The sequence below is a fragment of the Paralichthys olivaceus genome, chromosome 14, assembly GCF_024713975.1.
Source record: "Paralichthys olivaceus isolate ysfri-2021 chromosome 14, ASM2471397v2, whole genome shotgun sequence".
NCBI lineage: Eukaryota > Metazoa > Chordata > Actinopteri > Pleuronectiformes > Paralichthyidae > Paralichthys > Paralichthys olivaceus.
The window spans coordinates 1,826,243-1,839,783 of record NC_091106.1 but is presented as its reverse complement, the minus strand read 5'-3'; the positions used below and the strand labels follow the sequence as shown (position 1 = coordinate 1,839,783).

General features: G+C 38.9%; 1 protein-coding gene across 3 annotated transcripts in view; it reads left to right on the top strand.

Annotated features, from left to right (window-relative positions):
- The window catches only part of rin2a (Ras and Rab interactor 2a), a 42,152-nt gene that overhangs the window by 15,328 nt on the left and 13,283 nt on the right, over positions 1–13,541 (top strand). The window contains exons 3-7 of one of the 3 annotated variants that reach the window (XM_069538297.1): positions 1,022–1,122; positions 4,468–4,678; positions 5,626–5,737; positions 8,762–8,834; positions 10,759–10,850. In XM_069538297.1, the coding sequence (XP_069394398.1) occupies positions 1,022–1,122; positions 4,468–4,678; positions 5,626–5,737; positions 8,762–8,834; positions 10,759–10,850 (589 nt within the window). The remainder of the gene's footprint in view (positions 1–1,021; positions 1,123–4,467; positions 4,679–5,625; positions 5,738–8,761; positions 8,835–10,758; positions 10,851–13,541) is intronic. The other 2 variants (XM_069538300.1, XM_069538298.1) reach the window with 2 other exon arrangements.

Sequence of the window (13,541 nt, the reverse complement as noted above, 5' to 3'; positions counted from 1 at the left end):
CCGTTGGACCACATTTAACCAGAGCTACCAGATACACTTGTTACTCCTGTTTCTCACACATTTAGAAGCTGATATCGTCTACAGGCTAAATTTAGGTCAGTCTTATTAATGTGCTTTTAGAGACATGTGTCGAACTGCATAGCTATATCTCCTACCCACCATGCACTGAGAAAAAAAGTCAAAATTTGTAATTTCCTGGTAAAACAGCCAACACAGCTGCTTAAAAGCAGCTGTGATGTTACGCAACACAAAATTCATCAGATAAAAGGGAAATGAAACAAACAACGCCAGTATCACAAGAAAAATAATCAATCTGTAGGAGGTAAAGGAGGTAGTTGACTGCTGTAAGATATTCAGATTTTACTGATCAATAACTAATAAGTAAAACATCCTTAAAACACAACCAGTTACAGCATAATTTTCATCAAGTCGAGCAGAAATCAGATCAGGAGGAAAACCATATGCACAGCAGGCAGTGACACGAGTGGGCAGGGTCTGTCTACATAGTGCAACGTCAAAAAAACATACTGCGAAAATAAACAATAGCGTCACAGCTCTACAGTGTAGAGTCACTCAAATCAATACACACAGGTAGTGTCCTCCTGGTCAGACTACAATTCTCACTTAAGAAAAATATGCTGTGGCATAAAACAGTGACCCTAATTACTAGTAATAATAAAGAAATCTTCAAATTATGCAAAAACACAGCAGCTGTGATGTTACGCAACAGAAAACACGTCAGATAAAAGGGAAATGAAACAAATGACGCCAGTATCGCAGTAAAAATAATCAATCTGCAGGAGGTACAGGAGGTAGTTGACAGTGTAAAATATTCAGATTTTACCGATCAATAACTAATAAGCAAAACATCCTCAAAACACATGCAATCATGAGTTTAACCATCAGGCAGTTCACAGCACAAGAAAAACTGTGGAGAGAGATGAGCCAACTACTTGAAGATTAAAAAACACAGTGCAAACAGATCTCTGTTTATTGAGCCATTATGTCTGTCTCTTTGCAGCTGATTGACTCATTTGCCTGGGAAATTGGCACACTGAAGAAAGAGATGGGGAAAAAGACTGAGCCTGCAGAGGGAGACCACAAGCCAGATGCACTCCTTGGGTGAGTTTGTACTGTGTCTGTGTATAGGACACTATAAATGTGTATATGCAGGGCTGTAGTGGCAACAAAAAGGTGGGTAAACAGCTCTCTCACGCCATTATTGAAAAGGTGGATGAACTTCAGTCACCCAGACTATATATAGACTAGGAGACTAGAACAGCTGAATCAAATTATATAGACCAATTAATTAGCATTTTATTTTTATTATTGTTATATATTCGTACTGGTGTGGAGTAAACAATTATGCAATGTAACTAAGTACATTTACTCAATTGCGGTATACAAATTTGAGGCACTACATTGCTTCTAGCTTAAGTAGTTACTTCACAAATTAATTTTTGTATATATTAACAGTCAAATCCTGCTTTTACATTACTGCTTGTGTAATAACACATAACAACATACACTGAGTAAATTCTTTGTAAAAATGGTCAAGTTAGTGTCCAGCCAGCATCATAGGAAACTATTAAAGGTCCACTGTGTAAGATTTAGGTGCAAAGGCATTATTGTCAGAAAAGTAATGTAGAATAATCCTGATGATGTTTTCACTAGTTCGTTTCATCTCAATTGTATGAATTGTAGTTTTCTTTAGCCGAGAAAAGGCCTGTTATATTTTAAATACTTCATATTTACATTGAAGGGACCCTCTTACTGTCATCCGGACTGGATAAAAACACCTTTTGAGTTTTAATCACAACTCTTTTTCATGTTTTGAATGAGAGGGTGAGGTTAGGGGTGTTCAGCTGCAACATGCAATTTCAATACTAGATATCACAAAATTCTACACACAGTACCTTTAAATGACATCAGTGGCGTTAAAACACTGGTCCTATGTGCTCAACACGATGATCGCTGTGATCCAGGGGGTGTACAAACCCAGACACCAAACAATCTGTAAGAAGCATGAAGAGGTCAGACATTTTTACCATCACGTCACAAACCAACATGACTACACACACACAGCCCTATATGTTGCCCTAGGTTACAGTGTCTAACATCATAGAGCTGATCTGTGCATGGTTGTTGAAAGGGAAAAGTCCACCGTATGCCTGTGTCCCATTTTGGTGAACCGTTCATACAGCATGGAAAAGTTCATACTAGGCCTGGGCTGATAATCAATAAATCAATTAATCGCACGATAAATTAAAATGAACTCGATAATTTTTCCGGCCTCGATATATCGCCATGTGCATGCGCGTTTGTTTTCCTCGTCTCTCACCTCCAAGCAGGCTGGATGACAAGAGGGTTCACTCTGTGGCGTTTGTTGCGGAATGAACGGAGTGAACCCTCTTGTCAGTCATCCAGTCTCTTTGTCTCTGTGGGGGGAGGCGGGGCCACTAGCATTAGCTCCACGCAGAGTGCAGCAAGTGAGCGTCGTGCAGAGCAACTCAAGCTCGACAAAGCAAATATAAACGGAACAGCGCAAAATGGTGTGCACTCACAGAAAGTGAAGTTCGCTGCATCGCAATAGAAATGCTGCCCTTTAATACAGTTGAAAAGCCAGCACTTAAAGAAATGCTGCAAACGTTCGACAGACAGTACGAATTGCCTGCGAGAAAATACATGTCACAAACGGCCTAAATGTTCAATATTTATTGAAGTGCAATTTTGTTTGTCAAGCCATTTTATTAATTGTATTGGTTGTGTGTGGTCTTATATTTGGGTGCTGTTTTTCTTAACAGAGAAGGGGTCTATTTTATTGTTTTTGGTTGTGATTTTTAGTGCAATTTTTGCTAACAGACTGAGAGTCCATTTAATTTTTTGTTTATTGTTTTTTGTTTGTGTTATTTATTTAGGTTATTTAAACGTTCTTGAAATTACAATTACAATGGTAAAAAACACTGAGAAATTAAAGTTTATTGTATTTGAAAGGGTGTGCATTATTATGATATATTATCATGTTGACAATAATATCGTGGGACAATATATCGGCCAGCAAAATTTGTTATCGTCCCAGGCCTAGTTCATGGCCCCAGAGGAGCTCGACCAGTTTGTTAAAGAGACTTGTCTTTGAAAGTATACCAGCAGCAAATGCTGTACACTAAGAACACAAGAGAGGAGGGGTCGTGTGCCATCGTTTGGGGCAAGGTGACGTGCTCTGAACTGGCATGTAATGCTCAGTAAACAATGTTGAATTTGAACTTTAAAAAATCGGACGATAACAAGTTAGTAAAAAGGTACCTAAACTGTGTTTAAGTGCGTTTACCCCCATACAGTCCTGTGTGTTTGTCAGATACCACCCTGTGTCCCAGCCGGTTGGCACTGTAATTTAATGTGTTTGACAACCAGCAGAGAGCGCTCTTGATAGGCCTTTTAGGTGGTTAGGTGTTTGCTTACGCGTTATGTGCAATGTTGTGTGAAGTGTGATGACTAAATACTGACACATAGCAGTCACATAGTTATTTCAATAATCGGCAGATAGCAGGATGTACTAATGAGTTTGCCAGGTACTGTTATTTAGTGACTCTCTGAACCTAACTATTAATCTCCTAAACTCCTAAAAAAACCTCCAGATTCCAAAAACCAGATCACACTGACAACAGTGCATATCACGCCTAGCATTTTTCTTCAAAGGCAATTTTTCTGTGGTATTCAGAAAGTACCTAGATGTTAGATGTTGAGGAAGTGTGAAAGAGGCTGCTGGCTGTGACCCTGTAAAAGAATTCCACTTCTTTATCTGCTTCAGAATTATTTCAATTGAAATCTCCACAATATTTTTTTTTAATGTTTGCTTCTGTTACTTGAACCAGTTTATTCACAGTGTGTGTGTGTGTGTGTGTCAACCAGTATTAGTACTAGATTAGTGTATGTATATACATCCACTCTACTACAGTTCAAAGGGGAAATAATGAGGTTCCTCCTTTTATTTGACAGCTAAGACTGTTTACAGATAAAATATACTGTATGTTTGTTGCCCTGTGTTTAAATTACATATAATGCACCATAATTTAGTACAGGTATATTTTAGTGGAATGCTACTGACACATATGGACCAGTGCTAAAAATAGTATAACACTCACGAGAACCATGTTTTAGCACAAGGTTTAATGTTTGATACATTAGGGAATAATCCTTCTTCTACCTCTGCAAATGTATCTCGTTAGGAAACAGGGAAGACATTTAGTTATTTTATTAAAATATTTTATATTATATTACATTATAAAATCACTCCGATGGAGTTCACCTGCAGCTTCCTCTGTATGTGATACCGTTTATTTATTTACAAAACGATAAACTAATGAATAATGGATATAAATCTGTCACATTGCTGTCATACTGTAATCCTAAAAACAGTTGCCTTAGTTACCATATTCAGAGGTAATCCTGGTGTGTCCTTGATTTTAGGCTGGGTGAGGAGGTGGGAGGTCTCTTCCTGCAGGCATCACCTTGCACTGGGATTGGTCTGGGACTAGCTCGGGTGAGAGATTCGGGCTATGACTCTCTTCATCTCCGGCTCAGTGTTCTGGACAGACTGGTGCACACACACGCTGTGTGGTTACAACTGTGTCTCAGCCACCAGGATGCCACCGTCATGCTACAGAACCAGCCAACCGGGGTGAGGGAACAGCAGCGACTGTGGCTTCTTGTATCCAATACTTTCACTCTGCTTTAAAAGTTCAAAAAACATACATAGAAACAGTAAACACACCACAAGAAACTAAATGCAATACAATACAACACCATAAACCCTCTTACATTATATTGTACTTTTAAGAAAACTTTACTTGTCAATTAAATTGAAGGAGTTGAGGGACTCCGTTTGTACTTGTAGAAGAGTGGAAGTAAAGAAACACTGATAACCACTACTACAAATATTTTTCCACCCCTCCACAATTTAAAAGCCTAAGTGTGAACAGTTGGCATCAGACTGTTGATTCCCGTCCTCTAACATTTGAATAGAAGCTAATAATTACTTAAGTAAGAAAAAGTCAAAAGTCAAGTCAAAAAAGTAGATAGCAACATGCAGCTCATGGAAGCATCTTTATATTTCTGTTTAAAAATGGTATTATTACAAATTCAATCATACAATCATTGTTCAAGAAATGTCCCTGTTTGTGGGACAATAACAGGGAAATTTCTGATTCTGATTCATTTTTTAAGAGAATGGTAATGCATCATTCAGTTTTGCTTATTAAATGTTGTACTGGAAAATGTATGTGACTATACTTAAATGGCAATCTCCCCAAAGACAGTTACTGAGCACAAAATGAAAGCCATTAGTTGACAGTCATACATCACCTAGACTGTGAGAGGCACTGACTGCGAGTGTCAGTGTTGAAGCTGATGTTTTCATTATAACTTGACCAACCAATCATAAGGGTGTTCCACTATCATTTTTATTTTCAAATCATATAAATCAAAGATAATAGATAATACATGTTGGAAGACATGTATCCATTAATTCTTGACATATTACAAATCTTTCACAAATCTCCAAAAAGAACAATGCAATTCATCACTACTGAGTGAACTTTATATGTTGATTTCTTGCCTGGCCTGCAGATGTTTGTGGTGAGGAAATCTGCCAGCCTGCAGAGGAAAGTCATATCTCTTCGCATGGACAAAGACTCTGCAGTTCCTGTCAAAGACTTCCCTGTGAAGGAGAGCCAGTACAGTGAGCATCTTGAAACTCTGTTCACATGCCAGTTTTAATGTTGCTGTTTTTTGTTCTTTGAAATACGAGAGGCTGCCAAACAGGTTTCCTCCTCCAGACATTTCACGCAGGAGCTATTAGACAGTGGAATGAAGTTAGCAAGTGATCAGGGGAAATCCATTTGCAGTCTGTCCCCACCCACAGAAGTTGCTTTGGCTACACACAAAAACATTTGTCTCAGTTCCTTAGCTGAAAAGGCCAGGCAGCTAGATTTTGGACAAAGTACTTGTAGTCATGACATTGTCATTAACACAGACACCTGTAATTATCATATAGGCCTTAATCACTGTAAAATGAGGTGTCTTAATCAAGTCAAATGAGTGGTGAAAATTATTTTTCCAACCATTTCAGTCACAGACCAAAGAGGTAATAACTAATACAAGCAAAAATAAACTTCTTCAAAGTAACCCACTTTTACTCCGATCAAACAGTATCACCAAACTTTCTGACTTCACATAGACAGCAAATTAGTCCAATATTTATATTGACTGCCACATTGATTTTCTACTTAGAACTGTGCACAATGCATTGATTCATACAGCTCTACCTTACCCCTCTCTCTCTCTCTCTCTCTCTCTCTCACACACAAACAAACAAACAAAACATTGATGATGGACCCTCTTCTCAGTGCACACTCTGAATCTAAACATGATGATGCGTGGGATGAGGAGTTGTCGTAGGTTACAGGAGAGGAGAATATTTTTAACATTTCAAGGCCTCAGCCAGTGCTGCTGTAGCAGCTCAAGCTGCAAGAGAGGGTCGGGAAGGGATAGCTGTTGCTGATGAAGAGGGAGACATAGGAGAAGAAGAGGTGGACTGCAGCCATCTATCAGAGAGATATCCGATACATCTGGACTAATGAGGATTATTTGATGGAGTAATATCTCAATTGCCCAGCCCCCAATATTCACATAAAAGTGCTGCTTGGAAATGCACATTTATTTCATTTTTAATTTGAATATTAAAGTCTGGATAGACTTGGTTAGTGGGACACATCACTTAGTTCATGTGTAAGCGTAACTGGAACAATGACTGGAACAGCTGCATTCTGACTGGAGATGTTTTTCAATGAAAGGGGTCACTGAAAGGTTGTAACTTACCACAGCTGTGATAGAGCTGAAAGCCATTGCTGAACGTGAAAATTAAGCTTGATTAAGCTTGATGAATTAAGCTTAATTTGTTATGTTTCAGACTCATCTTAAAATTAATTAAATTCATTATTTTTCCCCATCAATCTACACAATGAAAAGGCAAAAACTAGTTTTGGGAGTTTTTTGTAAATTTATTAAAAAATAAAAGTGTGAAATATCATTTATATACCCAGTCTTTCCCATTTATGTCCAATGAATTCAATTGGGCACAGGAGGATTCCAATCAAGATGTAGAAGCATCTCATTGATAGAAGTAGGATGCACCTTTTATTTTTTTTAATACATTTACAAAACACTCCAAAAAACAGTTTTTGCTTTGTCATTATTGAGAATTGTGCGTAGATTGACGAGAAAACCTTTGGATACTCTGTATGTCTTGAGGGTTTGGTGCAGCTCATCAAAATAAAAGCAGACCCTGGCCTATATGTAAAAGCTTCTTAGACAGGCTCCATACCAAAATAAACTCTTTGTATTTGTCTGTACTGCAGTCTCTTTGAGGCAAAGTCACATGGAAATGCATCTGAGGTTTCAATACACTAAAGCTTTTGTCACTTTTTAGCCCGTTTGTTCTTTTCTTTTTTTGTGCTTAAACCAAACATCACCGATGTGAACTGTCCTCTGTTGTACCTGTGTTCTCATGCTTGACTGTGTCAGCACCAGACTGGAATTTCCTAATGCTTGCGTAGTGAAGATACAGTATGTGCTGCGTGTGAAGTACCACCCACTGCAGCTACTTTGGAGCTGTCTGTCAGTCTTGAGTGGAACAGAGACAGCAATGGGTTGTGCCGAACAGATACAATCTGTGTATGTCTCCTCAGAATGAGAAAAAAACCTTAGGACGTATATAAACTTTATAGAAGTTGAGCATTAAACATTTTAACATTTCCTGACCTGAAACCTCTCCTCAAATGCCTAAAGGAGTTTTACAAACTCCCCAGTATATTCAGATGTCACTGCAGGCTGTTTTTGCAGTGCAGGAGCTTGCTCGGTGTTAACCCTTTTCAGTTGCACTTGCCACAGCTCTATTGTATCAAACTCAGCAATACCACGTACAGCAATGGCTAAATGAGTGGTGTTTATTATGTCTGTTGTTCCATTGCAGGCCAGAAACAAAAAGCTGTGTTCTGTAGTGTTTTTTCACTATCATGTGTCATATCAGTAATTTGCTCTGCAATGGTTCTTTGAGACAAGCTCACACTTTGTAACAATGTCATTGCAGTTCCACAGCATTAACTTTATATAAGAGCTTTGTCTTTGTAACTCATCCAGTTTAGACACTTTTTTTCAGTTGGACCGATGCTGAGATGTGACTTCATCACTGCAACTGCATCCCTTTAAACTAGACACTTGCCTTTTGCTTTTTGTCCATTTCTTTTGGAAAGTGCATCAACCTTATTCTCTTGACATTCGCCGATGTGTTTGTTAGCTATGACAAGCAACAACTGCATTTTTATTCATCTTGACTGGGATCTGACAGGCATACATCAAGAGGGAACCAACTTGACGGAGATGTTAGTGGACTGTTTTATGTTATTTTCTTTTATTTGAGGAAAAAGTAATTTGCAGTCATGAGAAGATTTTTCTGTTTCTGAGTTGTTAGTTGTATTTTTGTATCTATGAAATGTCTCATGGCCTGAATATAGCCTGGATGCCACAGGTTCCTCAGACCTGGTCCATAATTATTTCCATAAAGGCTAACAGAGTTTATCCTGTTTTAGAGGGGTGTAAGGTTAATCAGATTTAGTTAAATGTTAACTGGGATGAATTGATTTTGAAGAGTCACTTGTGATGAATCATTTTATCATAACTTTTGGTTGATTCTTTGTTCCTGCAGCGTTCTCTCTGGAAGGATCAGGCCTGAGCTTTGCAGACCTTTTCCGTCTGGTGGCTTTCTGCTGCATCAGCAGGTGACTTCATCATTCATGCTTACTCAACAAAAGAAATGCAAAATTATAAGTATTTAAATATAAAGGACCTTTTGTGGGGTAAAGAAAACTACAATTGATACAATTTAGATGAAACGAACTAGTGAAAACATCATGAGGATTATTCTACATTAGATATCTGCCAATAGTTCCCTTTCACCTAAATCTTACACACTGGACCTTTAAAACACCAGTCTACCACGCAAACAATAGATGACACACCAATCTGTGAGAGGGAGACATTCAGGGACAAACGAAACAGAGTCTTGAATGACTAACCCACATAACCTTTATCCAGGCTATGAGACTTTGGGCGGTTGAATCAAATTGTTTTCTTTAAATGAAGACTTGGAGGATATTGCTTTGGTTATTCTAACCTAAATCTTACCTTTAAAATAGAATTACATGACTTATGCATAACTCTTCCATTTCACAAAGTTCCGTAACATAGTAATTCTGATGCAGAGATCACGCTTTATTGTTTATAGCACGTGTTAGAAATGTCATCATCACCCAATTGGTCACAGTTTATTTTTTGCAATAACTTATCTCACTGTCATTGCAGTAATGTCATGTAAACAGAACAGTGTGGGGTATTTTAGTCTTGATACAGTTTAATAACTGAATGGAGGTAATAAAGATTCCTTTAATGCAATGTCACCAGTACCAGATGACAGTAACATGTTACCTGTCAGATGTACTGTAACACACTATTTATTATTAACCTCACATCTAGATAATGCCCCCATGGCAATAATGAAGTCAGCTTGAAGTTCTGTTGAAGTCTATTCCAAGTGTGTGGAATACAGTAAGAAAAAGCTGATTTTTTTTCTTTGACACCTGCAGGGTAAGCCATGTTTGAAATTGGGTAAAATGACTACCAACATTCCATGACAGCAGGTCAAAGAGATAGATGGGGAGCTTTTCTAAATTAGCTTTGTACATAAAGATATGTACAATGCTGATCCCTCCTCACTGAAAGCAGGGACGCCAATCTTTCAAGTCCAAAAACTATCTCCAGAAATCAAGTGCGGAGTGATAAAGCACATCTAAGGTTTGAAGATGGAGCTTGCTGCCCATCAATAAATAACATCACCATAGTCCAGAACAGAGAAGAAAACTGCTTGAACAATTCTTTGGAGAATGTCTGTAGAGTTTGCATTTTACACATGAACAACTCAGCAGGAGATTCTCTGCTCAGTTCACAACACACAAATCTCTGTAGTGTTCAGGAGGGGAGTCGTGCAACATGCAAAGACAAGACTTAACATAGTAATCCAGCTGAGGAGATCACGCTTTTTTGTTTATAGCGTGTTGTCACGTGTTAGAAATGTCATCATCACCCAATTGGTCACAGTGAATTGCAGAAGATGTCCTGCTGCATTTTGAGATCGTCTTCTTCAGACAATGTCTAAGTGAGAGCCTGCGGACTCTCTGCTGAGTTTTTACTAGAGGGCTGGCCAGGGAAACTGCAGAAAGTCCAGAGGCTCACTCAGCCCTTTGGAGACTGTCTGGATCTTCTCTGGATCTCAGTGTATGTCTGAAAGCAATTTAGGACAGGAAAAGCCATTTCATTTATAGCTACACAATTTGTAGTTGCTATGCCACTGATGTGACAATACTATAATCCTTAAGATTTCTGAAGGAAACTATAAGTTTTAGTTTTTGTGTCCATGGGGGAAAACTTTGGAAACTACTCTGTAAAACCTCTTGGAAAATATTTGGAGGTGGGGGAGTGGCAGGAACATTTCAACCTCCAGCCAATAACCAAGTCTCACTCCTTTTTTACAACTCAGTGACTCACTCATACACTTCTAGGAATAGGTTTTCAGTCCCACCCATTTTCACCCACTATCAATTTTTCTAGTTTTTCTAACTTTCACTCAGTCTTTTTCTTTTTTCTTAGGGATGTGTTGCCCTTCACTCTGAAGCTTCCAGAGGCTATCGCTTCAGCCAGAACGTCCGCAGATCTTGAGGAGGTTGCTAAACTTGGATCAGGTTTGTTGATAAATATATTGTATCTTTGGGGGGCAAGCATACATGGATGAAGTCTGTGAAGTGACAATAGACTGAAAGTCATTTTGCAATTAATTGCAAGAAAACATAGTATGTGTAATAATGATCATAGGTCAGGGAAAGGATTACTATTTGATCTGATTAAACCTATAAGAGTATACTGTAGGAACTTATGTGTGCAGATGCATAGTATCACTGTATAATGTTGTGAGTTTGTCATAAATCCTTCCTTGGGAGGCAGTAGCTCAGTCCATAGCAGCTTGGCTTGGGAACCAGAGGGTGGCCAGTTCAAGTCCAGCATGGACGGAGGTTGGAGAGGTGCCAGTTCACCTCCTGGGCACTGCTGAGGTGCCCTTGAGCAAGGAACCCCCCGAACCCCCCAATTGCTCCCCGGGCGCCTTCATGGCTGCCCACTGTTCCGTGTGTGGTCACTGTGTGGATTGTGTTCCGTTTGTGCTCCGTTCACATGGATGGGTTAAATACAGAGGTCAAATTTCCCCATGTTTGCATGTTGCATGCTGTGTGTGGGACCATAAAGAGGAATCTTAATCTTATTGCATCAACAGACAGCATCACTTTTTGTAGCCAAACTGATGTGTGTACCTGGTTCATCTCTATGAAGACTCTGCACTGTTTTCTGTCATTCCACATCTGTTATGTGTAAAAACTGTGGGATATTTTTCCTCTGGCATGACACTCGTAAACTCCAAGTCAACCCCGCTCAAAGCATTAACTGGCATTTCAAGCCTTAGTTTCTCACCCTGAGGGACAGAAGCCTTATCCAGGCCCAGATATGTGATGTGTTGCTGGGTATTGACTTAGCTCGACACCTCTGGAGCTTTTGCTCCACCCAGACTGTTGAAGCCCTTGGCCGTTTTACAGCCATGAACACAGAACTTGAACATTTCATTCTAAGTTCTTAAAAAGGGTTCAGTCACTTTTACTGTACAGTAGACAAAGATTATCACCAACCCTTCTCTGCTTGTTCATTGTAATTATTTGTCTCCTGCCCCCGCTCAATTAGCTGGTGGCGCTATAACTGAAGCACAAAATGCAAAAATTGAAGGACCATGCCCCTCACACATACTGTACATACTGTAATTCTGATTGATTTGAAATTTGTCCAGCTCAATGTGGTCTTCCAAAAAGCCATATAAGTTGTTTTTGCTAATTTGTATAAAAGCAGTAAAATGAATGGAACTTTTTGTGATTTCAACTTTATCAATGGCAAATTTGGTGCACAGACTTGGCGGACAGAATTTGTTATTATAAACTTAAAAGAATCAATAACTTAATCAAAATGTCGCCATTGGTGGGGCTTAGCAGGAATGTGCCTATAACTCTTAACAATTCGTCCAATCATAGTCCAATCAGTCAAATCTCAGAGAGATAGATAGAATATAGATAACAGAAACAGGGCAAAAAACTGCTTAGGATAATAACAGCATCTTTCATTGCGTTACCCATTTTCTCTTTTCATAAGCCTTCCATTAACTCCAGTTAAAGTATTAACTTTTGTTAATTTGGTTTGGGAAAATATTTATAAAACCCAAGTATTTTTTTTCATTAATGAGCTCCTCAGTGCATTTACTGTACAGTAGACAAGATGAAATGAACATGAGCTCTGTTCATTTTTTTTATTTTTCTGCAAACATTGAGACGATGAAACAGGTGTGTGATTGTCTCAAATCAAAATTAAATTGAAGTAATTTTTCTCAGTCTTGTCCATTCTAAAACTTCTTCATTGCTCTTATTCATATTGGACAACCAAGTTTAGAAGCTTTGAACCCTCAAATTGCCACTTGCCGCTTTGATTTTGCCATATACATGTTTCCTCTAACTCATACTGTACCTTTTTTTTTTACTTGATTTAGCTGATATAAAACAGTGGGCTAGATAGTGGGTATTCCCACCACTTTGTGTCTATTCAGGCCCTGCTTCTGTGACTCACCTCAGAGCTATCTGTCTTTTTTCCCTGCCTGGCTTCCAGTGTCTTAAACAGTCATAATGAGTTCAAAGTGGCACACAATGATTTGGGACATTCCCTTTTAATGTGGTCTTGAACAGACATGCATTCTCTGTCTTGAATTCCTCAGTGTCTTCATTAGTAAATCGGCCCCTGTTTTTTAGTGTGGGGACACAACAGTAGGTTTTGTGTCTGTGAAGGTAATTGAGCAGCAGTGAAGAGTTGAACTTAAAGGTAGTTCTGATGTAGATATGAATAACTGTGTGTGTGTGTGTGTCTGTGTGTCTACCTGGGAAAGCTGAAAAGAGTACTGTTGACTCTGACGTTGTCACAGAATCGCTGCTTTAAGACATGCACTGAACTCTGCAGATACTCCGGAATTTCCCAGAGGAGGTGCATGTGTGAACGCAAATGTCCAAGTGAGAGGCTCCGCAGTTTGGGCAGACTTTCTCCACCAGGTCCCGTAGTATAAAGTACATAGAAATTCAGGAAAATTCAATGTGTGAACACAGCAGGGGATCCACACTGGATTCACCACAAGCGAGTGGGGGGTTGATGAGACTTCTAACGCATAGCAAATGCAAAATTTGAAAAAAAAAAAACATTAAATATCTCCCGTTGAAAAAGTTGTGTCATACACGTGGAGTGATTACGTTTTTCCTGCCTCTGTCTGCTGCACCTGGCTGCTCCACCTCTTGCCTAAATAA